Raw genomic sequence first — 26,419 nt, forward strand, 5'->3', positions numbered from 1 at the left:
AAGACCTAGACATTTATTTATTTCTATTATTAAATTAATGTGTGCTCGAAACATACATACATGTTGTCATGTTGGCTGATAAATAACAACCACCAATACAAATTAGAAATTATACTGACATATTTTATATTTTATTATTAATAATAATAAATAATATGATGTGGAGAAGTAAGGTTTATTAGATGACAGATTGAATCTCCTTGGTCTCTGATAATTAAAGCAGCAACCAACCAACCAACCAACAGCATGTGCTTTGGTTCAGAATTCAGATGATATTATGGGGGCCGGCCGGCCGGACAACAAGTTCAGTTTTCCCATCATCATCTAATCATACACTTCTTTCCAAAATGATACATACATACATACATACATACGAATTCATTCATTCATTCATTCAATCAATGTTATTTCATATCAAATAAAAATGAGTCAAGGCTTACTTAGTTTTTATCTAAAAATGAAAATGAAAATGAAAGTGCATGAATCTATCTATCTATCTTATCTTATCTATCTATATGATGGTCAAACTTCTTTCTTTCCACAGCTCAAATGACAACCAACACTAATCTACATACAAAGCCCCCAAGATAACTAACTAACTAACTACTACATACATCATCATCCCAGGAAAATAAACAACAAGGATTCAAACTAACTAATAAACACAAACAGAAATACAAGTTCCAGTAGCCAAGATATCAGAAACCAATTCGTCTACCAAGGAACTTAGTATATCTCTCTCAATCTCAATGCCTTGTTCGAATGCTTCTGTTTCAAAATCCACCCATCTCCCCTTTCCACAGCTCATGTCTCTCTCTACAAGCTCATCCACCATTACATCTTCTTCTTCCGCACAGATCATCCACCCTGACATTTCCTTGTGTAACTCCTCCGCCACCCACCAGTTCTTTTCTGTCCATTTTGACCACTCCTTGCAGCTTCCCCAAGACGACGACGACGACAGCAACTTGCGTCGGCTTTCTTCAAAACATTCCCCTACATAATCAAACAAAACCTTTCTCCACACCTTCAGACACTCGCCGCCGTCATCCTCATCAGATGATCCTATTTTCTCATACTCTAACCGATCAAACAAATCCTGCCTTATTGGCGGGTTGCCTTTGTCCAATACAACATCTTCTAGACTCAGTTCTGCATGGGAAATAATACATGCCAGATATTCTAGTTCCCAATTGAACGACTCAGAGAGTCTAGTTGAACTACCAAGGATAGCTGTGTTAGTAGTAGTAGTAGTAGTAGTACTACCGTCCTTGCCATTTCTCAGAGGAGAAGAATATGTGGAAGAGGAAGAATCTGATAGTTCCATGTCAACTTCTTCATATGCTTTAAGCTTTTGGGGAGTGAGATAATTCATTGTTTCATGGTGAATAGCACTTGACAACAAGGAGTTATTACTGCCTGAAATGGAACCCCGTGAAAAAATTCAATTAAAAAGCATTTTAGAATGTATATATATCTATATCTATAGATATATATATGGTGAGGTAGAGAGGAAAATGTTATTTGTAATCAAGTTAAAAGGCATCTCCAGCTATTAATGAATGGCCTTTCTAACTTAGTTTTTTTATTTCCTTCATTTTTCAAATATGACATGTTTTAGTCTTAATGAATGTTTCAAACAGAAGGCATATCCTTTGTTACAAAAGATTTAGTTGGCCAAATGCATATTCTTTACTAACAGAAAATTTTGATGAATTCATAAATGCATATTCTACTGTAGAGCTTCTTTAAGGACAATCCCAGTTAAGTTAATAATTGAAGATAAAAGAAATAAACAGACAGTTTGTACCTTTGCTCATCGAAGAATCATAACTTCCAACAGAGGACGAGGGTTCCAGACTATAGACTGGGCTGGCGTATCCACCAGCAAGTTCACTTTCGTATTCGGGATTAGTGCTGACACTGTTTTCTTCTATTTGTTCAAGTGGCTAACATATTCAAGAATTTAAATCAGATATTAGAAATTGAAAAAAAAATAATAAAAAAAAGTATTAAAAATACTTGTCGCTCAAGCATCAATGGTTAAGCCAAGGGTCTTACAAAAATAAAGGGGAATATATATATATATAAGGTATACCTATCATTTTATGCATGGACCTTTTTCATAAATAAAAAATAAAATATTAAGATGTGCCAAAGACCAAGTTAGCTAGCACATTATTCCAGGCTTTTTTTCTTGAATACCACTCAACAATGTCAATGTCAATCACAACCAGAAAGTCAAACTCCTAGAGGTTATGTCAACCTTTGAGCTACCAATACAGTCTTACCAGAACCTGATTATTCATACTATATGAGCTATCAAATTCCTTGAATAGTGAATCCCAGTCTCAAGGTGATATAAAAGGAAACTGGATAACACATTCCTAAAATAATACTTTGGACAAATCCACTAATTCCAGTTCCTTAAGTAAGAAGCTGATATTGTATTAAAGTGATAGATGTCTAATAGGCTAGTAGATATTATTTTTGTATGGGAAGTTATAGGCCTCTTGTAGTTAGTTATATTAGTAGTTATTTATCCTTTTGTTGTTATTTTTCAGTTATAGTATAAATATTTAGTTTGTAATGGATATTATATGTTGAATGAAGAAAAAACTATCTCTTCTAAGGCTTCTTCTCTCCCATGGAATTCTTCTCTTCTTTCTTATGGAATACTCAGAAATAAGATAAAAATTACAGGACGGTACCTGCTGTTTGCACACATCTTGCAGAAGCATATTGTCAACATAGGCCGGAATATCATGAATGTATGTTGATCTATCATCTTGATCATTAATTAGAAACTTTGGACCCTGTTCCAGTGCAGTAGTGCACCTCGCTTTGAGTTTGAGTGGTGAATGTTGAAGTTTCGATGAAGAGGAACTGTTCAGCCCATCAGGCAGCCTGTATTGAAATGACTCAACTCTGGATGACAATTCCTTGAGCTTTTGTTCTAAGAGCTCATCCAAGCCTTGGGAAGCTAAAGATGAACTTCCCGAGTCATACAGTTCACCACCTGAACCATTAGATCCATACCTTTCCCTTTCAGCTCCCCGGTCAGACAACATAGACATGGGCATTGATTTTTTTATTGGAGATGTGAACGTAAATGAAACTACATCCATACTGACTATCCTGTTAGTATCCCAGTTCATGTAACCATCAGTTGAAACATTATGCATCACGGACCTAGCTGCCTTGTGGGTCATATCCTTCCTTGCGCCACTTTCCACAAGATGGTCATTCCTGTTGATATCTGATTGATTCATCTGATCAAATGTCTTTGAGTTAGATGGATAAGGCTTCTTCCTCGAATCACTTTTCATTGAATTGATCTGCTTGAATGCACTCAAAGAGCCAATGTCTTTATTCGCATTACCAGTACCATTTATGCTTCTTGATTTTTGTTCGTTCTGTTTGGACCTAGGAGCCTTTGCAGTTCCTCTGTCTTTATTGGCAATGCAATTCTGCTTTTGATTATTTTGTTTGAGCACATCAGAAGCCCTGCTAAGAGAATTTTTCTGCACACTCTTTTGCATATTGCTTTGCCTCTTGTTAAGATGATTCAACTTCACAGCTTCATTTCCTTCTTTTTGATTGATGGACCCACTGTTTCTACTAGAGATTAATCCCCCTTTTCTCCGAGCATTTGCTTTTTCTTGTTTTGGAATTTGAACCGACTTATCCTTACTTTCCCTTCTCGAATCCAGACAAGTATAAGGAAGCTGGGGGTCTTTAGATCCTATCTGTACATTTTCCCTTGGCTGTCCTTTTCTAGACTTGTAAGAATTGAGACTTTTAAGTGTTTGAGAAATTTCACATCCCTTCTCTGATCCTTCATCTCTTTGTTTCAAATTCCTGATTTGGAAGGGAAGAGAAGATCTGAAAGATGGCATTTTATCATGGGATGTTGAACTAGGACCTTCACTAATAATTCTTGTAGTTGCCTCCATACTACTGTAAGCCACATTGGTAGGCATATATCCTGGACCCTTGATGGGAGGTAAAAGCCTATGAGTAACCGGCACTGGCCTTGCCGATTTAGGAGGCACAATTTCTAGCTGAAATCTCTCAATTGACCGACTATGCACCCTCTGCTGTGCTGAGCCTATAGGATGGGAGACATTTCTTGATGTATCATTATCGTATATGATATTGTGTTCAAAGTGGAAACTGTTTGTGCTCCTCTGGCCAGTAGAATGTTGAATTAGGTCATGGTTAGAAACTGGTGCCGAAGTTTGCTCACTGGCAGTTGATGCAGGCAAAGAATCTAGACCCATAAGCCTAGCAACAACACTTGGGGCTCTAGCTCCATATCTGTTGTCGTCATTAACACCAAGAGGTGAAGTAAATCCAGTGTCTCTATTATTAGCCTTGAGTTGAGACCTAGAGGCATTTGCATTCCCATCCATCTGAAGATAAGAAGAGGGGGTTAAAAGATGAAGCATGCAGAAATGTAGATGTCTGTGTATTATATGCTGGGTGAGGGTAGGCGGAAACCTACCAGTTGGGATTGTGTTGTCTTTGAAACAAATAATTTTTGCTGAGCATTTTTCACGCTTTCTATGCAGAAAAACGTTATAGGTTTCATTAGATGATAAACAACAAAGTAGAGAATGGAAATCAAATCAGAGAGGCGGGCGGTAATGAAATTAAGAAAAATAATAAAGGGTTTTACCGGGGGCGGGGGCGGCGGCGGAGGATAAGTGAGATTTGTTATTGGAGAAGAGGAGCTTCTTCTTTGGTTTGACATTCCAGTCAAATAACTGTAGAAATCCACCCTTTGAGCTTCTTTTCTCCACGTCCATGATATTATCAATCAATGAATCACGCTTGCTTGAGAATCATGAGGGACAGAAAAGTTAGGAGAAATAATCCAAGATTTCTAGAATTGAAAAACACCAATTCTAGATGATGGGCATGATTGATGTACATTGAAGTTGATATGGCAAATAAATAATAGAGAAATGGCAATGCATATATTTCAGCAGCAGCGATTAGAATGATTCATGGATCATCAGTAATATGAAGAGAAGACGAATGAATCTGAGCTAAACCTAACAAACAAATAAAAAAGGTAAATAATAATAATAAAAGTAACTCACCAGTGATTACGCGGCAAGCAAGCAAGAAAGAAAGAGGAGATCTACAATGCCTACTAAGTTAGGGTTCCATCTTCAGTCAAAGGCAAGCAGGCAGGAGAGAGAAAGAGAAGGTAAAAGACGATGATGAAGCACACAGAGCAGCGTTATTATTATTTAATTGTACCCTTCAAATTCAATTCAATTGAATACAGAGAGAGAGAAAAAGGAGTTTCTGGTAAAAGTAGCAATCAGTATTTATTTAAGATATAGCGTATACTTCATTTTTACTATTGGAGAAACCACGACGACCCGACCACGATTGACTAAACCGTTACCTTTCTTTCTTTCTTTCTTTACATATATATATATAATATATTTGTTTTATCTCCATTTTAGGTTTTACTTCACCTGCTGCTGCCTGAGCCCACAACACACACACTGCTTTCTTTTTACATTCGTTAATTTATTTATTTATAACTCAATCTAAGAAAATCTAATAAACTTAATTGTTATATATCAACAACTTAATATATTCTCGTTTTTATTTTTTATTTTTTCAACTACAGTCCTTAGGATGATGGGCCTGGACCTGGGCTTATTTAATATTTTTATTTAGATTTTTTTTTTTTAAAACAGTCAAATCAAATATGTATATATATAGTATATATTAAGAGATTTTGTATACAAAACTATTTGAATTATGCAAGGGTAGTTCAATCCATTATTCAGTTAGTAGGGTGATATCATATAATATAATTGGTGTTTAGTAAAGGAAACAAATACATAAATAGGGTTTGATTTGGTCCACTCTGACATTAATATTAATAATAATAAAAAGTAGTAGTAGTAGATACACTCCATACTTGCCACCAACCAGCCACATGACTTAGAACTGTTGGGAAGTAAGGTATCAATTCTTTTTCTTTTCTTTTCTTTTGGATATATAAATGCATGCATTATTATTATTATTATTATTTCAATCACAATAATTATTTATCTACTAAAATTATTAAAACAAATAGAAATGAATACAACAAAACAGTTGCATGTGCCTCAAGTCAAAAAGTGTCCCAAACACCCTCTGTCACCATGTAAATCTAAGATCCAAGTCCATCATCATCATCCTTTGACTGTCCAAATCAATTTTAAAATAAATAAACATCAGAAAAACACATGCATTAATAATAATAATAATAATAATAATAATAGTTGGCAATGGGATACATGATCTGACAAAAGGATAAGGCCATAATCACCAGTTCAGCAGCCATAGGTGTCCTCAATGAAACACCACATTGCCTTGCAAAATGGAAGCTCTCCTCTTCCTCCTCCTCTTACACTTAAAAACTTTGGACAAAATAAATAGTATACATAAATGGGATACTAATATACTTTCACTGTACCTTTTGATCCAAAATTAACATCTACTTACTTATACTTGAACCAGTCATTCACTTGGAACCTTTCATACAATTATCACAGGGATTTGGACCATATTTACAGCCATTGCTATTGAAGGACTCTCCAAAGTGCTCTATTAAGGTCTTCCTACGACATCCTTCCTGCACTCATAACAACAAGAACCTTTTGTAATGTTTTTTGCTTTATCATGGATGGAACATTATAAACACCTGTAAATAATATTAATACCACCTTAAGTTCGCAGTATTTCTTCATTTTCTCTGCCTGAAGCATGCCCGTCTTAAATCTGTTGCTTTTGTATCCCTGTCCGCTGCGTAACATGCAAACAACTCTGCTGAAATCCTTCTTCTTGTACAGCACAACACATACTGATGGAAGATTGTCTCTTCCTGCTCTTCCCGACTCTTGATAATAACTCTCAATTGATTTTGACAGTGTATTGTGTATAACAAAACGCTGAAACACATGGATGCTAGTATTTAGATTATCTTTTCTCAAGCTATCATTGATTTTCTTTTTCTTTTTCTTTTTCTTTTTCTTTTTCTTTTACTTTTTCTTTTTTAAAGAACAAGGTATCATTGAATTATTATTATTATTATTATTATAAGAAAAAGAAAAAAAAAATAATCTCTTTTGTGCTTCACAAAAATATGTAACATAGTAAATAGAGGATAAGTTTATGCAATACTCACAACATCGGGCTTGTCTATTCCCATTCCAAAAGCTATGGTGGCGCAAATAACATTCACCTCTCCCGTGTGCCATTTCTTCTGTACAAGTATCCTCTGGCGGGCTGCCAACCCAGCATGATAGTACACAGTCTTTACCTTACATTTATTATTCAGAAAGTTTGACACTTCCGCGCATTCACTTTTTGAAAGACAATAAACAATTCCACAAGAATTCTTGAAACGATCCTTTAGAAGATCTCCAAGTTGTTTCAGTGGCTCTTCAGTCTTCAGGGTCACCTCATACTTCAAGTTGGGCCTGTCAAAACTAGTCTGGAGGACAAGTGCTCTGGGAATTTTCAAGGAATTTAAAATGTCCTGAAAAAAAATATAAATATGATTGTCAAGGAAGATCTGTTCCGCCCAAAACAGGAATAGGCTAGAATTAACCAACATTCCGTACCAAGTTTGAGAGGGAAAGAGACTACCAACCCTATTACCTCGCGAACAGATTGGGTTGCTGTAGCTGTTAGTGCCATCACTGGAACATCAGGAAAGTTCTGCTTAAGACACCCTAAACTCCTATAATCTGGGCGAAAATCATGACCCCATTGGCTGGAAAATATACATGAAAGCCATAAATGACTGAATAAAATTCTTCAAAATGACCAGTAAATGAAGAGAACTGATGGAGAACTGATGGCCTGCCACGTAGGCCATAGGAGAGGCGCAGTGGAGGCAATCCACCAAAATCCACAAGGGAAAACATAATGGCAAGCGGTGCATAAAGTACAAGAAGTTGATAGATATGATGATTGATGACAATAGAACACGTTGGATAACGGTAAATACCTTACACAATGTGCTTCATCCACAACAAATCCTGTTAGTAGACCCTGTAACATAGGCAGTAAGCAATCTTAGAATGCTGACAGTTGTACAATATTTGTAAGGGCCTATAATTGGAAGATAGGTACATTATAGAGCATAGAGAGTACCAACAGAACGTCTCACCTTCTGATAAAGGCAATTTAAGATATTAAGAAAGGAAGCATTTCCAGAAATCCTCTCAGGAGTTACATACAACAGCTTGCATGAAGGTTTATCTTTCCTATACATGAAAATGGAACAGAAAATAAGAAATAAGAAGCATCAATCTAGCTGTAACTACAAAGAGGTGTATCACTGATAATTTAGATATTTCATTGTTCATGTACACAACATTACAAGGTATCCGAGCAACCCGTGTAGTACTGATGATTTAGATCTTCCGTAGATCATAAAAAGTATAAACAGCTTTACAAGGTACAAGAGCCATTTCAAACATATATGTGGATAAGAAAAAATGATTGGAGAAACTGATATAAATAAAAACATGGAGGAAAAGGCAATCAGATGGCTACGGACTATTGAGAAATTAAACAACTTAAATAAAATAAAACTTGTCTTAAAAATGATTAGAATATTGCCTTAATTCTTGCATAATAGTTGCTGATTGGGAAGAAGTCTGTTGTGAATTCAAGAAGGTTGCAGGTACACCAAACTTTAGGTTTAGTGTAATTATCTGATCCTGAATAAGGGAAAGTAGTGGAGATATAACAACAGTTACACCTGGTTGGAGAGTCGCTGGAAGCTGTAAAATAAGAGCCACAAGAAACTAGTCAATTACCAATATCCAACAAATTCCTTCTCATCACACCCAAGAGAAGATTTCAGAGGGAACTTAGTGCTATAAGTTTAAGCAGAATTTCAGGGTTGACAACAAAAGGAAACAAGGATGCTAGGCTGGCTACATGCCAAATATGCTGAATGAATTGACCTGATATGTTATTTTCTTTCTTTTTCAGGTGATTGGGTTTAGATATCAAAAGTTCAACCAAAGAGAATAAAAGGCATATGTACTTGGCAATATTTCACTTTCTGGTCGGCACTGGTAGTCCAGTGGATACAGTATCTGTTGTCTAAGAAATAGGTTGGTAATTTCGACCCTTATCATTGAAAATAAATAAATAACTTTTGAAATGGAAATCAAAATCACTTCATCAGCATGGTAAGATAGTCCAGTTAAGTTTCTGATTGGCTTCTATTCAGTGACTTCTTTTTCTTTTCTTTTTTACATTCAGTCACTCCAGAACAAGATTTGACAAGGTACAAGAGACTTAAAGCACACATAGGTTTCACATGTCTATCTTGACGGAAAAAAAAACTGACCTGATAGCATAGGCTTTTACCACCACCAGTAGGCATAAGAATAAAACTATCCTGCTTGGCCACCAATGCCTTACAAGCCTCATACTGCAATGGCCGAAATCTCTTGTTACCAAATATAACAACATTTGCCAATTCAATTTCATCCAACGCCTTCAGTTCTTCCAACCCCAGCATTTCACTTTCATTTTGTGATATTTTTGAGGCCAGGACTTTGGAAGACGATGCATTTGAAAGACAATTTATGCTGCTCTTGCGATTCTGCAAAGTGGGGGGGTAACATATCTTAGTATTTAAATCTATATTCAGAGGGAGTATCCGCAGAAAACCAAACATATTAATGCCTCATGAAAGAAAAAAAATGGTCAAAAGCAGTACTACGCACCCGATTTACTAAGAGCAACCAAAAGTTTTTTCTAAATACATCCACACCATCAATATACTTAAATGATCTTAGGCTCTACGTTCCTAATATAACCTACAAAATGTCCCTTGACTGCAATAACAGACCCAGTTTTATCTTAAATGTCAGCATAAATTCATAACAATGTTACCTTAGGCATTCCACAATAGAAGAGACAAAGAAGTACAAGTTTAACAGAAGTTCTTACTGAAGATTTATATGGATCTTCAGTTGAATTGAGATGTAAGCCCTCTCTCTTTCTATTATTTTGGCTAGTCTTAAATCCAGCATCCATATTGATGGTATTGGGAGTCCTGAAGCACAACTCTTTGCTTTCAATTGAAGAATCCAAATCCATGGAATTGTGGTCTTTCTTTGATGCTGGATAATCTTCCAAAACATGGCGTCTGGACTGATCATTACTAAGTTCACTAATATTGGGAGTCTTCTTGTCAAGAATATCAGCCAAAGTTCCACAAGCCTCGGATTCCATAGCTAGTAAATCATCCCAGTCTTCAGTGTCTTGCATGGACTCGGCAAGTGCTTCAAGAAAATCATCACCGCAGTGCTCCACGGTGATGAAGGCTTGCCCATCATCGCCTAGGCAAATAGACAGCAACAATGTGGTTAAGCGTTAGACGTATGCAACCAAATTTGCCTGAAGAAACAGCATTTCATATTCCAGCTGCTGAAGAATACACCCAAATAAAAACAGCATTTCATATTCCAGCTGCTGAAGAATAGTATACACCCAAATAAAAACAGCATTTCATATTCCGGTAAACATGTCGAATAAATAGCGACAAATGGACTCTATACTGAAAGGTCTAATCAACTGCGTGCGAATCAAACAGTGGAAAAGAAGAAGGGGTTCCGAGTTCCAACACGTTTATTATATAACTTTCTAAGAAATGCATATTTTGGCGCTATTTCTCCATGAAACGAGTTGGAATTCCTACCATATAATTGAAGAAAACGATCCAAGCATTTGTTGGACGATGACTCGTCGAATCCAAAATTAGTGGCTAAGCTAAGCAGTCTCGCCCTTTCCAGCTCCAGATCCCTTGTGTTGGCCATCTCTCTCCGTCGCTCCGGGCGGTTCACCAATTTCCCGCGCTTTTCTTCACCTCTCACGGCTCACGCACAATCCCCCCAGCCAAGAGCTTGCTTGTTTTTTTTTTTTTTGCATATTAGAACTAATTATGGGCTCTGACATTGACTTCATTTGAAATTTGGGCTTCTATTCTAAGACCCATACCGTACCATTACCAATTTTATAAATAAATGGCCATTTCGAAATTCACTTTACTTTTTACTTTTCCTAGGGCCTATGCCATCCAATAAGATACTTGTATCTTTCAAAATAGTCATTAATGTTCAAACCTACCACCTAAATAAATATATATATATTATAAATATTATATAGTTTGAAGAATAATTAATATATATGACCATTGACTTCAAGTAAGTATTAAATAAGTCACTAAAATGAAACAATATTTTTTTTTTTAAATCTATACAATATAATATTAATGAAAATATGTTTAAAATAAATTGAAACATTATTAAACTCTCAATATATATAAATGAAAATTCTAAAAAAGTGGTAAAGTCATTTCTTATTAGGTTGAGATTTATTTTTTATTACTGTAGAAATGTGACCGAATTTCTAATTTCATAATTTAATTTATTATTTATTTTTTTCATTCTATAAAAAATAACAAAATTATTTTCATTCACTTATTTCATCCATAATTATTCTTTATCTTTTTCAAGTTCACCCTCTTTAATTTATGTATTCTTTCATGGGAATCTACAATCGTTTTTCTAACATTAGAAAATGCTCGTTTTTTTTTCCAGTTTAACGTCTTGTTTAATTGGATCAGATTTTTTATAATTCGAATAATACTCTCAACCGTTAATGAATCGTTTGTTACTCATACCCTCCGATCGTATTGATGATCATCAGTTTGTGTCGTCTCATTCGTATCATCAAAGGAGACAAAATTATCGGATCTAAAGTTATTTTTGTTTTTCAATAAATAATTAATGAAATTGGTATTTTGTATGAAGACACTCTTACAAATATCCTATCATGTTATGTGCGAGTTTCTCAATTTTTTGGTCATATATATAGATAGTCAATTATCATTTGTCACGACATTTTTTGATCAAATATAGGTTAAGGATAATTTTAACTGAATATAATATTTGTTAGAGATTCTACAAACACGTTTCATTAGTTTGATTAGCTTGTTTTATTAGAACTCATCGTTTAAGATCTTAATTGAGTTTATTTTGAGTGACTTTTAACAACTTGTTCAAGAATTTTTATTTTTATTTAAATTGTTCATATAATTTGGCATTTGAATTATTAATTGTTTATTTTAAATTTTGTAGATGTTATTTTGTATTATTTAATAATTAATTTTTATATATAACTCTGAGTTGAATTTATTAAGAAATTATAAAAAAAAATCCTTAAATTTAAGGAGGAACATCTAAGTTCTCAATTTACATTACACTAATATGTTGCTAAGTTTTTAAATTAAAAATATATATATATTAAATATATTAGTTATCGACATGAATAACTTATATATATTATATTCACCTAAATTTGTCAATTCATATGCTAACATTTCTTGTTCACACGGTTGTATAATTGTACTCTTCGTTATTTTGCTTTTAGCATATTTTTGTTCATAGGTGCATCAAATTATATTCAATTTTTTTAGAACACATTTACAAGGATTTAGAACAGCTAAAATTAATAAGACTTTGGAGGTGGTTGTTTCTAGTTGAAAGAGACGAGTCATTTAGATTTAGATCGAAGAGACTAATATGTTTGTACTAACATGGCAATTAAGTGTAAACTTGCAAGAGACATTTTAAGGCACATTCCTAATAGTTCACATTAATTTACTTAAAATGTTACTAAACAAGAAAGTAAAAAAAAAAAAAAGTCAATTAAATGACTAAATGTTCTTTATAGGCTAGCTGGTAGTGTACATTTATTCTTCTAAGTTTATTTATTATTTTGTTTATTTGAATTTTACTTACATATTTTTTCTAATAACTAACCTTATAAAAAAAAGATTCATCTGCTTATTTACATGCCGGAATTATTATTATTATTATATATATATATATATATTTTTTTAATTAATACAGTTCATATAAGCTAATGTGTCATGAATGATGTGATAACACTTAAGTAACCTGAAAAATGAAAATTTTCTTTCTTATTAGATTTCAAGTCTTATCAAATGTTACAATTAATTATAGTAGTTGAAAAATGAAATTCTTCTTTCTCATGTATAATTTATAATGTTATTATTATAACGATTTTTGAGATTTGTTTCAGAAAATTAGTAGATTTGTTCGGAGAGTTAATCGTTTTCTAAAAAATTTACGAGTTCAAAAACCTATTAAATACATTTTTTTATTATGATCATAATCGTCTCATGTATAAAATTTATAATGTTATTGTTATGACGCTTTTTATATTCATTCCGAAAAATCGGTAGAGTCGATCGGGAGTGTTGATCGTTCTTCTCAATGATTTATGAGTTCGATAATATATTCAATAACATTTTTTTAATGTGATGTTTTTGTCGGTTATGCTTATAAGGTTTTTATCATTTTCAATATACATACTTTAACCAAATATATATATATATATATATATATGAAAATAAAATTAATTAGGTGATGTTAATCCATTAAAATTATACATGGAGATGATATTTAAAAAACAGGAAAATCCAGATGAAGAGAGTATTAAAAAAAACAGTGAAATGAGTATAGTATAGAATAGAATAGAATAGAATAGAATAGAATAGAATAGAATAGAATAGAATAGAATAATAGATAGATAGCAGGCAGCTTCGTTGAATTTAGTTCTTCCCCATTGTTTGTGTTAAGAAAGAATTTCTGGGGAATTCATGGGAAGATACTTGAAATTAATGTGGAATCGCGGTCAGTCAAGTCGTCTTTGTGAGTGTGTGCGTGCGACGGTGCGAGTGAGAAAGAGAGATTCTCTATCAGCAGGTCAGTCAGGGCATCATCTTTCTTTTAAAAAACCCTTTTTCTTTTGTTTGTTTAATTTCACTTTGATCGATTGATTCGATCGGAATCGAAGAAAGACTTTTGGAGAATGAATTCAAAGGTCGTGTGTGTGTGTGTGTGTGTGTGGCCTTGGAGTCTGGTCTGTCCTTTTACCGTAACCGCGTTTAATCTTCTCACATACTTTCTCCGCAATACTGTAATATACTCCATTAGAGCAGGTAACGCGTTCATCTTCTCACATTTGTGGTTCATATTAATTCCTAATTACTCGGCAATGTGGGTCTCACTCAAAATCTTATAATATATTTGTCAGTTTAACTTTTCATTTCCATGGTTAATTAATTAATTAAGCTTGACTATTTATGGAACGCGTTTTTTAATTTGGTTGTTAAGCTTGATTGAAGTTTCCCTATACTTTCTCTGTTGGTCGTCCATCTACATTTCCACACATATATATTGCCGCCGCTGTCAAGTGTGGAGTTCAAGTTACCATCTGCTTCAAATTTTATACTACTAAATATCTATCTATCTGTCTGTCTGTCTAGCTAGCTAGGAGTCTGATCAGTGCTTAAATTGATTTGATGATACCAAAACGAAACTTTACTGATTCTTTTGATCAAAAGGAGGAGGAGGATCAGTCTCCAAAAAGGCGATTTACGTTTGCAAAGTGGGTGCTTTTCATTGTCTTAATTTTGGATTATATCATGTGTTCATTTCTCAAGTTTCTTGTGTATATATATTCTGCCTGCAGTCTTGTCAGGGATGTTATGAGAGCACACATGTTGCACCAGACTTTGATCAAAATGGAATCCTTTTTACGGAAAGTGGTAGTAACACAAATTCCACGCCTATAATATTGATATATTCTGTTACTTCTGTCACTTGAAAGAAAGAAATGATGAAAAGATCTTCATCTGTGCAGGTGCAGGAAGAGGTAGAACGTGGAATTGTAAACCATTTCCATACTCTACCATCATCAATGACAATGAATGATCATCAATTCGAGAGTGGTAGTGGAAGAACATGCAGGCAGCTGCGTTTTCCTGAAAAAATACCCCCAGTCTTGTTTACAAACAACAGGATGGAAACGGAGGATGGAAAACCAATCAGGATTGAGATGTGGGATGTTAATTCTGAGAAAATTGTTACGTCGGGCTCTCTATCTTCTATCAAGGCTGAGATTATGGTGATGGATAGCGATTTTGAGCCGGAGGAGTTAGAAGAAGGAGATTGGACGGAAGAGGCTTTTAAATCCAAGATTCAACGGGAAAGAGAAGGAAAGAGGCCATTGCTGACTGGGGAATTGACAACTTGGTTGAAGAATGGAGTTGGTTACTTTGGTGATGTCAGTTTCAGCGACAACTCAAGCTGGGTAAGAAACAGGAAGTTCAGATTGGGTGCAAGAGTTGTTCCAAACGTATCCACCAAAACAACAAGGGTCAGAGAAGCCATCAGCCAAGCGTTTGTAGTCAAAGATCATCGCGGAGAATGTAAGTAGTATGTAGTACTCATATGTATATTGTTCTGTTTAATTAATTAATTAATTTATACATTCAAAATTCAGGCCAGAAGAAACATTTTCCTCCAAAATTGGTGGACGAAACATGGCGTTTGAAAAAGATTTCAAAGGATGGAAAGTTCCATAAGAGACTGACTTCAAAAGGGATTATTACAGTAAAAGATTTTCTGCAGTCATATTACACAGATCAGTCCAATTTGCGGCAAGTAAGTATGATATTGATCAACTTTGAAAAGTCGTAGGTGGGATTTGATTTATTATTTTTCAGTTACTTGGAGGAGGTGCGAACACGAGCAAAACGTGGGAGACAATAGTAGAACATGCTAATACAAATACCTGTACTTTAAACAACGCTGCTCAAAATTACGTATACTATAAGGAGGTGGGGGAGGCATTAGTGGGGCTGATTTTCAATTGTGTGTACAAGAATGTGGGAGCGAGTTTCGATGGCGGACAGAATTGGGTGTCATTGGAGAACCTCAATGCACATCAGATGGTGGGTGGGTGGGCAGGTTTCATTATATTATACTAATTTTTGATATAAAGACATATATGATAAAGTTTCCATGTGCTTGCTTGGTTGTTTGTTTGCTTGTTTGCATGCAGAGGGTGGTAGAAAGATTGAAGTGTGATGCATATAAGAATATAAATCAATTTTCTCCGGTTGATATTGGATTTGTGTCAAACATACAACAATGTGAGCTGACAGATCCATTCAACAAACAGAGTAGTTTGGGTATGTACGTAGTGTTGCTAGTTGCTACTTGTTGAATCTAGAGAATCTGTCTGTCTTATGTTGTTGTTGTTGTTTTTGTTTGAACAGATGAGCTGAAGAATGTGCAAACAATATTGGTACCGGGTTCTAATGAGAATGGGATTAATTATAATTTGTTACCTTTGAGCACTACTAGTTACATGAACCAGGCTGGAGATCCTATTTATGATGATTGGGCTGCTCTAGATCAACTTTGACTACCTTCAATCTCTCTACAACTCAACTCAAGTCAAGAAACAAACAATTCAATATGTTTGGTTAAATCTTGTACATATGTAAGATACAAAATATATAATATATATATATATAGTTGTTGTTTTTTAGGACAGAATATCTGGAATTGGACAGAGGAGATAATAACTACGATCCTGTCTTTCATTCCATTATGTTGTGTTTTGCTCAATTATTTTTTTTCTTCTATTATTTTGTCAGTACACTAAAATAAAACTCAATGCAATCTTCTTCTTTCTTGAAAGAAGCAAATTTATTTTATTTGCAATCACATGTTAATTAATTAACAAATTTCTAAGTGAAGATAAAACAACTACTAATGTTAATTTATTACATGCCTATAATATTTGTTGACAGCAGGTCCAATCAAAGAGGCGGGGTTGCCTTGTACTTGAACGATTTTTTATCAAATTGATTATTTAAAAAAAAAAAAAAACATAAATATGTTGCAAATAATATGTCATTTTCATTTATTTTTTTTTACTACAAATTAACTTCTTTTTAGTGTGTCACTAGTGAAATTGTGCTAAAATGATAATACATTTCAATAATGAAATGATTCCTATTCAACCTAACTTGTTAACACCGGCCGGCCGCATGCATTGAAGTAGAACCATATATATCTTATCATGTATGTAATGTATTAATTGTATAATCTTGCTGTTTCTAATTAAAACAAAATTCCACTTATTCAAATATTAATTAAAACAAAGAAAATATCTAAGATTAATTGATTTGGCCTAATAATAATTTCCTGTTTTTAAAATTAAAGCCACTTAGCACCTTTCACAACATTTAGGTTATATATCCCAAATTAGGGCTCATGATAATGTATAAATACCAAACTTATAATGACAACGTCTACTTCATTAATTTCACATATGGAAAACTATGTGTAACAGATTTGACAAATCACCCACTTTATTTTTTTTTAAGTACTTGAACTATTCCTCGATTTAATTTGATATTCAAAGTTAATTTATACCATGAATTTTCATTTATTTAATTAATTTTGAAATAATCCAATATTCTTGATGATATAAGTTCAAGTTGCCTGTTTTCAACTTACAATTAATTTGGTATAAAAAAGAAACTTAATTAATTTAAAGGTATAAAAAATTTAGGACTAAAAAAAGAACAAATATTTAATTAGGACTTATAAATAAATAAATAAAAACCAGTACTTATGCATGAAATGGATCACAACTCATGCCATTGTGGCTTTGTCTCAATCTGTTAGAAGAAGAAACCAATTAATTAATTAATTAATTAATTAATTAATATATTCTTCTTCTTGTGGCGCGCAATATTAGGACAAAGCCACAATGCCTGCCTTGTGAAATTTGTTAATTAAGGTTTCCTCTCTATTAATCAATTATTCGGTAAAATGAATCGTACCCGATCTTTGGGTTAAATTGTATTTATTTTAAAATAATTAAATATAACTATCTTAACTAGGGTAGAAATCATGATTGTATAATTATGTTAGTTTCTATATAAACAAAATTATAATTAGTTAGGATATATAAATTAATTGGATTATTAAAGATCACTTTTCTCCTTAACTATAAGCCTCTTTAATTTGATTCATTAGTAAATAATAATAATTAAAAAAAGGAGGATTTAATATACTATAATGTATTTTAGGAAATAGACATTTTACATAGGTTTAAAAATACTAAATAAGTATATTGGATTGAATTATTCTCGATGAAATACACTATTTCCTCTCCGACCAAATTTTCGGTGACCGGCACTGACGTGACAACTTTTAGTCAACAATGATTAAAAAATCGTTTACAGAAAGTTTTTTTTCCTATTAATATTTTATTATATTTTTTCTTCTCGTTTTTATATTTCCAAGAACCTTTTCGAACCTTAACTTTGTTTTTCTAACTACTAGACATAAAATATCTTAATTTTCATTCAAAGCGTAACATATAATAATAGGGAAAACAATTTAATTCAAGGCGTAACATATAATAATAGGAAAAATAACAGCCTTTAGAAAACGGACATTTTTTTTAATCACGGATGACATAAAGTTGTTACGTCAACGTTGTCAACAAAAAATTGGCCAAAATAATATTTTTTTTTTTTTTTGTAAGCACTAGACAAATTGCCTATTACTAAAACATAGGGTACTCTAAAATCTTTATTTCAAATAAAGAAATAAATAAATGGTTAATAATTTAATTAATATTTAATTGTGTATTATTTATTATCTTCAAGTAGTGATAGATTTCAAAATCTGATGATCTCAAATTAGTTCGATCGATCGATCCACCAATATATATATAAAATCAAAAATAATATCAGTCAGATATTGTTGATCCAAGTGGCTAAGGCCCTACAGGATCTCCGGTGGGACCTCAAATTAATGAATTTGCTAGCAGCTGCTTTTGCTTTAGCCTTTACCTAGCTAGCTAGCCAGCCAATACCATCATTTAGATTTTGTTTTTACCAAGCTACATTTTAATTGTGTTGCAATATAATTATTTATAAGTTCCTCATTAAAAATAGATAATTAAATTTACCATACACAATTAAAAATTAACTCACTAAAATATTTTAATACAAAAGTATCGAATTCAATTTTTATTAAAAAAAAAATTAGTTTAAAAGCAGAACAATGTGACTTCGTTAATTTTTTAAATTAAAAAATATATATATATATTATTAAAACTAGTAATGCACCAAAGTTGATCATCATAATTAATGCATTTTCATCATCAATATGCATGGGACCATCAACAAAAAAGATACAAATCAAAACAGGACACAATGACAAATACAATTCATGTACTTTATCAACCCATCTTTAAGTTTGAAAGAACAAATGCTTAGATATTTTAGTTTGCTATAGTGAACAAAATAAAAAATAAAAAAAAATGTCACAATTTTAGTTCCCATTTCTAAATAGACAGCATGATCAAAGGAAAAGGAGACCTTCCCCTACCCTTGGTCCGGTATGTATGTATGTAAGCGATGCAATTTGTAAACTGCTTTATTTCATTTAGTTATTCGTACAATCGCACATGGTGCATGATACGTAGGTGTCAATGACCCTTTACTAACATTGTGCAAGTGGACATACAATTTATTGTAATTATAATATATCAATAAAGTTACAAGTCTTCGTTCCATCCTTTATCTCAAACAAAATATATATAGTCGTTAGAAATAAGTAAGTCGCACAATTAAAGCTCAATAAATATATATTTATATTGTTAAAGAATACACGTACATATATATATAGTGACAAGTTAAAAGAAAAATAAAGTTATTTTTGTTTAGAAAGAAAGAAAGAAAAAGAATAGAGAGCATATATATATATATATATATTTAGAGATAGGCATGCTTTGTTGTTCTGCTGTGATAAGAAAGGGTTTCTTTTTATGCTTGATTTGGGCAAGTAAGAAAAATGTGATGCTTGCTCTTTTCTAATCCAAATGATCAACTCAAGAAGAAGAAAATGAAGCTAGCTAGCTAGCTAGATCTCATATCAAGTAATTAACCTTCCTAGCTAGCTAGCTAGCTCATCATTCTCGTATAATTAATTAAGTACTTAATCATGCATCCTTATATATATTTTTTAGAAATATGATGTAATTAATTTCTTGAAATTAGACTTTTTGACTTTTGGTCATTATAGCAAATTCATAATCAGTTGATTTCTCCCTATATAACTTATGATCAATAGTATATTTTAACCCTGCAAATATTATAACGGTAATTTATGTACAAGACAGAAAGTTTTAGACTATATATATATGACAATGGTTAAAAAAAAAAAAAAAAAAAAAGTGTTGTTAAAATTTCCTTATCATTTGGCTAAAAAATTAGTGAATTTCCAGCACTTTTCATAAAAATATGTTAATTTTCTAAAAAAAAATAGTAAAAATTGACAATTTATTTATACTAAATATAATATGTTTAAAAAAAATCACTTTCACATTTCTATTTTAAATATGATTTGTGATATAAATGTATAAATGTGAAAACTTAATTAGTTATGGAAACAGCTAGCTGGCTAGCTAGCTAGATTTGTGAATGAGTGAGTAATGTTAGCTAGCCCATGGTAATGGTATGACGTGGCCGTTAGTGGTTGGGTGGAAGTGAATGAGGGACCCCCAAATGTGATAGGCCCGTTCACATGCAATCAATCAATCAATCAATCTCTCTCTGAAGCGGGTCTGTTGTCTGTCTGAGTACAACAATAACAATAAGGACATAATAAAAAGGAAAGGATGGAGAGAAAACCATTTCATCATTCATTCTGCAGAGCAACCTTTGATTTGATTTGATTGAGGAGGACTTCATTCTCTTTCTCTCTCTCCCAAATAAACATTGAAATCTGAGTGAGTAGTGTCGGAATTAATCCAATCCATGGAGAGTACTACTACAGACTCTTGTAATTCGATGATGATGATGGTGGGACCTGATCAGCTTCCACCGGGGTTCCGTTTCCATCCCACCGATGAAGAGCTTCTAATTCATTACCTCAGGAAAAAGGCCGCTTCAATCCCTCTCCCCGTTCCTATCATCGCAGATATCGATCTATATAAATTCGATCCCTGGGAACTACCAGGTAAGTAATTCAATTTCATGAAAAAATGAAATGATATATATAATATAATATAAAATGGAATTACTACGTATATACTAGGTATGGCTTCGTTTGGGGAACACGAATGGTATTTCTTCAGTCAACGAGACAGAAAGTACCCGAACGGCGCTCGGCCAAACAGGGCGGCGACGTCAGGGTACTGGAAGGCAACGGGGACGGATAAGCCGGTGATGGCGCAGGGTGGTACTGGTACTGGTGGTACTGGTGGGAGGCAGCAGAAATTAGGAGTCAAGAAGGCTTTGGTTTTCTACGGAGGAAAGCCTCCCAGAGGGATTAAGACTAACTGGATTATGCACGAATACAGACTCTCTTCTTCTTCTTCTTCTTCTTCTGATATTATAAATATTAGAAATTCTCATCATTGCTTCGATCCCTCCAACAACAACAACAACAACAACAAGAAACCCTCCCTCAGCCTCAGGGTAATTAATTTCATAATTCTTTAATCCAATCTAATCTTATAATCTAATCTAATCTGTTTTCATTTATGTATAACTTGAAGTTGGATGATTGGGTTTTATGTCGAATTTACCACAAGAACAATTCCCCTCCCCCGAGAGATCATCATCATCATCATGACTCGCCAGCAGCAATACCTAATTCCTTATTACTTCATCCTCCTTCTTCTTCTTCAAGATCCGTCGACATTAACAACAACAACAACGATGTCGACCACATGAACTTATTTGAAGGACTAATAAGCGGCGGCGGAGGAGGAGGAGGAGGCGATATTGGTGGTCAGTTTATAACACGGCTACAGTTTCCTAATTATTCGTCGACAGGTCTGAACACAACAACAACAACAACAACAACAGAAGTAGTTCCGATGAAGAGGACTTTCCCTTTTCTATACTGGTCGACCTCGAATGGGTCCACGTCGACGGCGCCGGCAAAGAGATTCCATGAAGATGAAGATGAAGAAGAAGAAGAAGATTATCATCATCATCATCATCAGAATACTACGACGGAAGATGAAAGTAGTATTAATAATACTACTACTTCAATTGCGACGACTATGCTGAACCACCAGCATGTTCAACAGAGCCCATCATCATCATCATCATCGCACCAGCAGCAAGCCATGCTCGCCTCATCATGTCTTCCCTTTCAGCTTCCCGGCGTCAACTGGTACACTAATTAATTAGTTATGAGGATGCGGATCGATCCGATCATACAAACAAACAAACAAACTAATATCTTCTTCTTCACCGCTAGCTAGCTGGACATCATCTTGTCTCATCATCAATATATTTTTATTTTTATATATATATATCATATGGTAGCTAGCTTAGGTTGCCATATCCCAATATCTAGTTCAACAATTCTTATATATATATATATATGCATGCATGAAACATGTATATTATAATTATTTATTGTGTTTATGATGATATAAGACATTGCATATTTTATGATTTCAATTGTTTTTTTTTTTGTGTGGGTAAGAGAAAAATAATGGATTTCCCAAATATTTGTTCAATTTTGAATTATAGTACTAACCTCTCTAATTTCTAAACTATATATATATATTTTAAATAGTTAATGTGATAGTTATTTATTAAATTTTATTTATTTTGTAGTTAAAATTTAGTAATAAATAAACAATAACAATATTTAATGTGAAGAATTAATTAAATTAATGCATTAATTAAAGTTTAATCTCATATATAATTCCATTCCAAGGAAACAGCACAAGCCTACTTTATATAACTAACCACCATTCTTGCTTAATTAATTTTATACTTGCCATTTGATCGATGACATCCTACTACACCTAGCTAGCTCACAACCACTCAAAATACACAAATTATTTGTCTTTTCTTTTCTTTTCTTTTCTTTTGTTAATGTAAACCGTACACTTTATTAATATATATAGATACTTCTTTTAAATGTGCCTCAACCACATTTTATTATTATATATATTTGTTTCTCAAAACAGATTCACCATATTTTAGTTAGTGACACGCATTCATATTTATAATATATATATATTTTTTAATTTATTTTTTTTTGCCTTCCCTAAATTTATTGTTTTACGATATTATAATGGGCACCTTTTAATTTTAGTTTTTAAAAAAAAAATCTAAGTTATATCTCATAATATTTATTTTATTTTTCTCACTTAAAAAAACATTTATTTCAATTCTTTTATTTGCTGCAAATAATAAATCAAAACTTAAAAGTGATGTAAGCTAGCTATTAGAAGTGGAAGTGGTCATGCATGTCATCAATTGTTTTTTATGATGGTAACTTAATTATGATCAGTTTATCCTTTAATTAAAATATAAAATATTTCAGAGGAGTAATTAGTTGTTGTTATCCCTAAGAGTGCAAGTGACAGGCTAACATATCTCAGATTAGCTTCTACAAAATTTGTCCCAAATCCATCATTATTGCCTAATCTATCTATGGCTATGGTCCCAAACTCAGTTTTCTTTATTTTATTTTATATTCTTGCCAAAATAATTACCAAAAATTTCCAACTTTCTTTATAATATATCTCTTTCCAATTCAAACTTTTAATAACATTCAAAATAATTATTCACCCAGTTAGTTAGCTAGTTTTATAATAAATAAAAAATATCATTCTTCAAATTAAATTAAGTGATAAAGTTAAGCTAGATCAAAGGGTTAAATTGTCATTTAAGTATAAAATCTTAGATGATTTAAGTTGTTAATTAAAAAAACTATTCAATATTGCATGCATCAAAATATTTAATTAGTACAAAAGGCATTGGGCATTTAAACTAAAAACATTGGGCTTGTCTCAAGCAGCTCGAAGAATGACTCTTTACTTCGGGCCATAACAAAACCAAAGCAAGTTGCAATACAAGTATATATATGTAATCTCAAAAACAATATTTATTGGGTATTTTGATTTTGATTTTATTTTTATCGAATTTATTATCTAAAGAAAATTAATTTAACTTAAGACTACTTTAGCAAAATGATCATATCTTATCATTAGGATATCAATAAATGAATAATTTTGTTTGTAGTAAAAAAGAAAAGAAAAAACTGTGTCTCTCCAAACTCTCACAGATCTATTGCTATTAAACAGAGAGACTTATCATTTGTCAAGAAAAGTTTGTTTATCTATTATAAGAAAGAAAATTATAATTGAAACATTAATTATTAATGAAAAACAACAACAACATAATAATAATAATAATAATAATACAATTATTTAAAAAAGTTAAATACAAATTATATATAATTAAAGTGACATGTAATAAATTGAAAGAGAATAGAATAGAATAGATGAGATGATCATTTCCTGCAAACAATTCCATGGCCGGCGGCGGCGGCTTTACCGGTACAGTCAAGGGCGCCATAGTCGACCATAAGCATAGAGGTGGTGGTGTTAGTATTAATTATATGGGGAGAGTAAATGCAAGATGCACAATCGGAAGAGAGGAGAGAAGATGTTCTGTACTTGTCTTCCCCTCCGACAACCGGCATTGCGACGCCAGGCTTGGCCGGGTTCTTGAAATCCGGCTGGTACGTCCTGCCTAAAACACCTTCAACGTTGTCGGACAGCCGGTAGAATCTGAACTGTACCTCCAGATGAGCGAAGCAGTCGTCCACCGGAATCCTGTAATTGTGGACTCTGTTGTCCTCCTCTGTAATGGGCACAGCGCTGACAGAAATTTCAGCGATTTCCGGTAAGGTAATTAGAGCGGCGTTGGTGTCGGAGATTCTCTCGACAATGATGTTGTCGTCGTCCGGAGATCTCCAAACGGATGGGTAGCCTTCGGGGAGAGCCAGTTCTTGTCCGTTGTAGGTGAACTTGAGGTGATCCACTTCTTGGTCCCACGACTCAGCCCTGGTGGCATCCACGGAGAAATTGTGGCGGGAATCCGCCAAGAGAATTCCAAGGGCTTGTATCCATGTGAAATCTCTTGGCCTGTCGGCGGGACGAACGCCGATGAATCGACCGTTGATCTGAAGATGGGCGTCGGAGACTAGTGCGAACTGTTGGTTAATCTTGCCGTGGAAGTAGAACACGATTCCATCTGCGCCGATGAATCGTGGGTCTAGACAAGCTGCCCCGACACCGTTGCAGTTAGCCTTCCGATCTGTCGACGTTATATATTATATATATATTAGAAACAAAACAAAACAAATTTAACAAATGATAAGTAATTAATTAATGTATAGTACTCTTGCACTCGGCCTTGCAAATGGGTGAATTGCAGTTGATGAAACAGACTTTGGCATGCGGGTCAGATGGATATGGAGTCGGGCATTCACTTGGGCATTGAACCTGCTTGTAATAGCATTTGCTGCTCTTGCTCTTGCACGTCACTTTTGCTGCCCTTGCTTCATCCATTAATAATATTGATATCATTATCATTATTAATATTGTAACCATCAACCCTTTCTTCTTCTTCTTCTTCACAAACAAAAACTCCATTTTTGTTTGTTTGTTTTTTGCACTTTGAAGAACTAAATAAATAAATGTCTTGATATTGATGAATTGATGATGATCCCATGCATCCTTTTTATATACACAATTATTCATTTCCAACTAGTTAGGGCTTGTTTGGGAATCCTATATATATATATATATATATATATATATATATATATATATATATTGTGTGCACCTTAATTAATTATAAATTAATAAGCTACGTACACTCAAACAACCCCTTACCTTAATTAGATATTTAACTCATTCTTAGCATGAATCAAGGAGGAAGGGAAGGATATAAATAATTGGATGGTTGCAAGCTTTCAATTCCTTATTTTTATTATCTTTTTTAATCCTTTAATTAATTTGGTCAGTCAACTCAATGGTTCTCTGTCTTCTCTACTCCTCATGTTTGCATGTGAACCCTCTTTTTTTTTTTTCTTACAATTTTTATTCTATAACCATCCATTATATTATTATTATTTTTAAATCTATTTAATTATTTCCCTTATAAATAACTACTACACTATTCTTTTAAATATATGATTTTAATCATGTAGATAAGAAAGTCGTTTTCAATTAGCCAGAGACTCATGGCCTCTAGCATGTTTTTGTTTGTATGCAGTTTACGCGTAAAATAAAATAATAGTTGTTTTTTTCTGGTCTAAATGTCAGCATTTGCCTACTATGGAATGATCCCAAATTATTTTGACATTATTAATATTAATTATTATTCTTAATATAATTTGTGTCAAATGATCAAAATATTTTTAAAAATATACTTCTATTAAAGAATAAAGCTGGAGAATTTTTATATTTTGATAAAAATGATTGAATTAATTATGTCTAATTCAAGTAAACAACATCAAACTAACAAGGCCTAGAGGTTGGCACAATACATATGTAAATGTTTCAAAGTCAACATTTCACATGTTTACTTTGAGTGTGTACAGTTTGACTTCTTGTAACCTTTTACTTTCTTACAATA

At 33.1% G+C, this 26,419-nt stretch overlaps 6 protein-coding genes across 13 annotated transcripts; 3 read left to right on the top strand and 3 right to left on the bottom strand.

Moving 5' to 3' along the window:
• Positions 1 to 389: 389 nt before the first annotated feature.
• Positions 390 to 4,843, bottom strand: LOC124944986 (serine-rich adhesin for platelets-like). The gene is made up of 4 exons (XM_047485341.1): positions 4,508 to 4,843; positions 2,712 to 4,415; positions 1,811 to 1,949; positions 390 to 1,419 (listed from the first exon to the last, which is right to left on the bottom strand). The coding sequence occupies exons 1-4, from the start codon at positions 4,754 to 4,756 to the stop codon at positions 656 to 658; spliced, it is 2,856 nt and encodes a 951-aa protein (XP_047341297.1). The 5' UTR covers positions 4,757 to 4,843; the 3' UTR covers positions 390 to 655.
• Positions 4,844 to 6,059: 1,216 nt separating this feature from the next.
• Positions 6,060 to 10,935, bottom strand: LOC124945406 (ATP-dependent DNA helicase Q-like 1). 4 transcript variants are annotated; one of them, XR_007099980.1, is made up of 12 exons: positions 10,748 to 10,935; positions 9,997 to 10,388; positions 9,389 to 9,646; positions 8,647 to 8,810; positions 8,192 to 8,288; positions 8,030 to 8,073; positions 7,678 to 7,792; positions 7,202 to 7,555; positions 6,741 to 6,965; positions 6,520 to 6,649; positions 6,344 to 6,434; positions 6,062 to 6,217 (listed from the first exon to the last, which is right to left on the bottom strand). XR_007099980.1 is itself a non-coding variant. In XM_047485835.1 (11 exons), the coding sequence occupies exons 1-10, from the start codon at positions 10,863 to 10,865 to the stop codon at positions 6,539 to 6,541; spliced, it is 1,878 nt and encodes a 625-aa protein (XP_047341791.1). In that variant the 5' UTR covers positions 10,866 to 10,935; the 3' UTR covers positions 6,245 to 6,434; positions 6,520 to 6,538. The 4 variants fall into 4 exon arrangements, 2 of the variants coding, with proteins under 2 accessions (XP_047341791.1, XP_047341790.1); XR_007099981.1 differs by having other exon boundaries at positions 6,060 to 6,217; positions 6,312 to 6,649; XM_047485835.1 differs by lacking the exon at positions 6,062 to 6,217 and having other exon boundaries at positions 6,245 to 6,434.
• A 2,735-nt stretch (positions 10,936 to 13,670) lies between these two features.
• Positions 13,671 to 16,580, top strand: LOC124945656 (calmodulin-binding protein 60 B-like). Of its 5 annotated transcripts, none has more exons than XM_047486124.1 (8): positions 13,671 to 14,077; positions 14,405 to 14,526; positions 14,611 to 14,686; positions 14,782 to 15,349; positions 15,424 to 15,584; positions 15,647 to 15,874; positions 15,985 to 16,114; positions 16,202 to 16,580. In XM_047486124.1, the coding sequence occupies exons 2-8, from the start codon at positions 14,441 to 14,443 to the stop codon at positions 16,348 to 16,350; spliced, it is 1,398 nt and encodes a 465-aa protein (XP_047342080.1). In that variant the 5' UTR covers positions 13,671 to 14,077; positions 14,405 to 14,440; the 3' UTR covers positions 16,351 to 16,580. The 5 variants fall into 5 exon arrangements, 4 of the variants coding, with proteins under 4 accessions (XP_047342080.1, XP_047342081.1, XP_047342082.1 ...); XM_047486125.1 differs by having other exon boundaries at positions 14,409 to 14,526; XM_047486126.1 differs by having other exon boundaries at positions 13,672 to 13,841.
• A 4,111-nt stretch (positions 16,581 to 20,691) lies between these two features.
• LOC124910187 (NAC transcription factor ONAC010-like) lies at positions 20,692 to 21,599 on the top strand. The gene is made up of 2 exons (XM_047450799.1): positions 20,692 to 20,975; positions 21,054 to 21,599. Exons 1-2 carry the CDS (start codon positions 20,774 to 20,776, stop codon positions 21,458 to 21,460), a joined length of 609 nt encoding a protein of 202 aa, XP_047306755.1. The 5' UTR covers positions 20,692 to 20,773; the 3' UTR covers positions 21,461 to 21,599.
• Positions 21,502 to 22,155, top strand: LOC124910186 (NAC transcription factor 56-like). The gene has a single exon (XM_047450798.1). The coding sequence runs from the start codon at positions 21,502 to 21,504 to the stop codon at positions 22,153 to 22,155; it is 654 nt and encodes a 217-aa protein (XP_047306754.1).
• A 2,086-nt stretch (positions 22,156 to 24,241) lies between these two features.
• LOC124910373 lies at positions 24,242 to 25,501 on the bottom strand. Its single transcript, XM_047451008.1, has 2 exons — positions 25,179 to 25,501; positions 24,242 to 25,093 (listed from the first exon to the last, which is right to left on the bottom strand). Exons 1-2 carry the CDS (start codon positions 25,429 to 25,431, stop codon positions 24,285 to 24,287), a joined length of 1,062 nt encoding a protein of 353 aa, XP_047306964.1. The 5' UTR covers positions 25,432 to 25,501; the 3' UTR covers positions 24,242 to 24,284.
• Positions 25,502 to 26,419: the final 918 nt, after the last annotated feature.

This window comes from Impatiens glandulifera, chromosome 7, assembly GCF_907164915.1.
Source record: "Impatiens glandulifera chromosome 7, dImpGla2.1, whole genome shotgun sequence".
Taxonomy (NCBI): domain Eukaryota; kingdom Viridiplantae; phylum Streptophyta; class Magnoliopsida; order Ericales; family Balsaminaceae; genus Impatiens; species Impatiens glandulifera.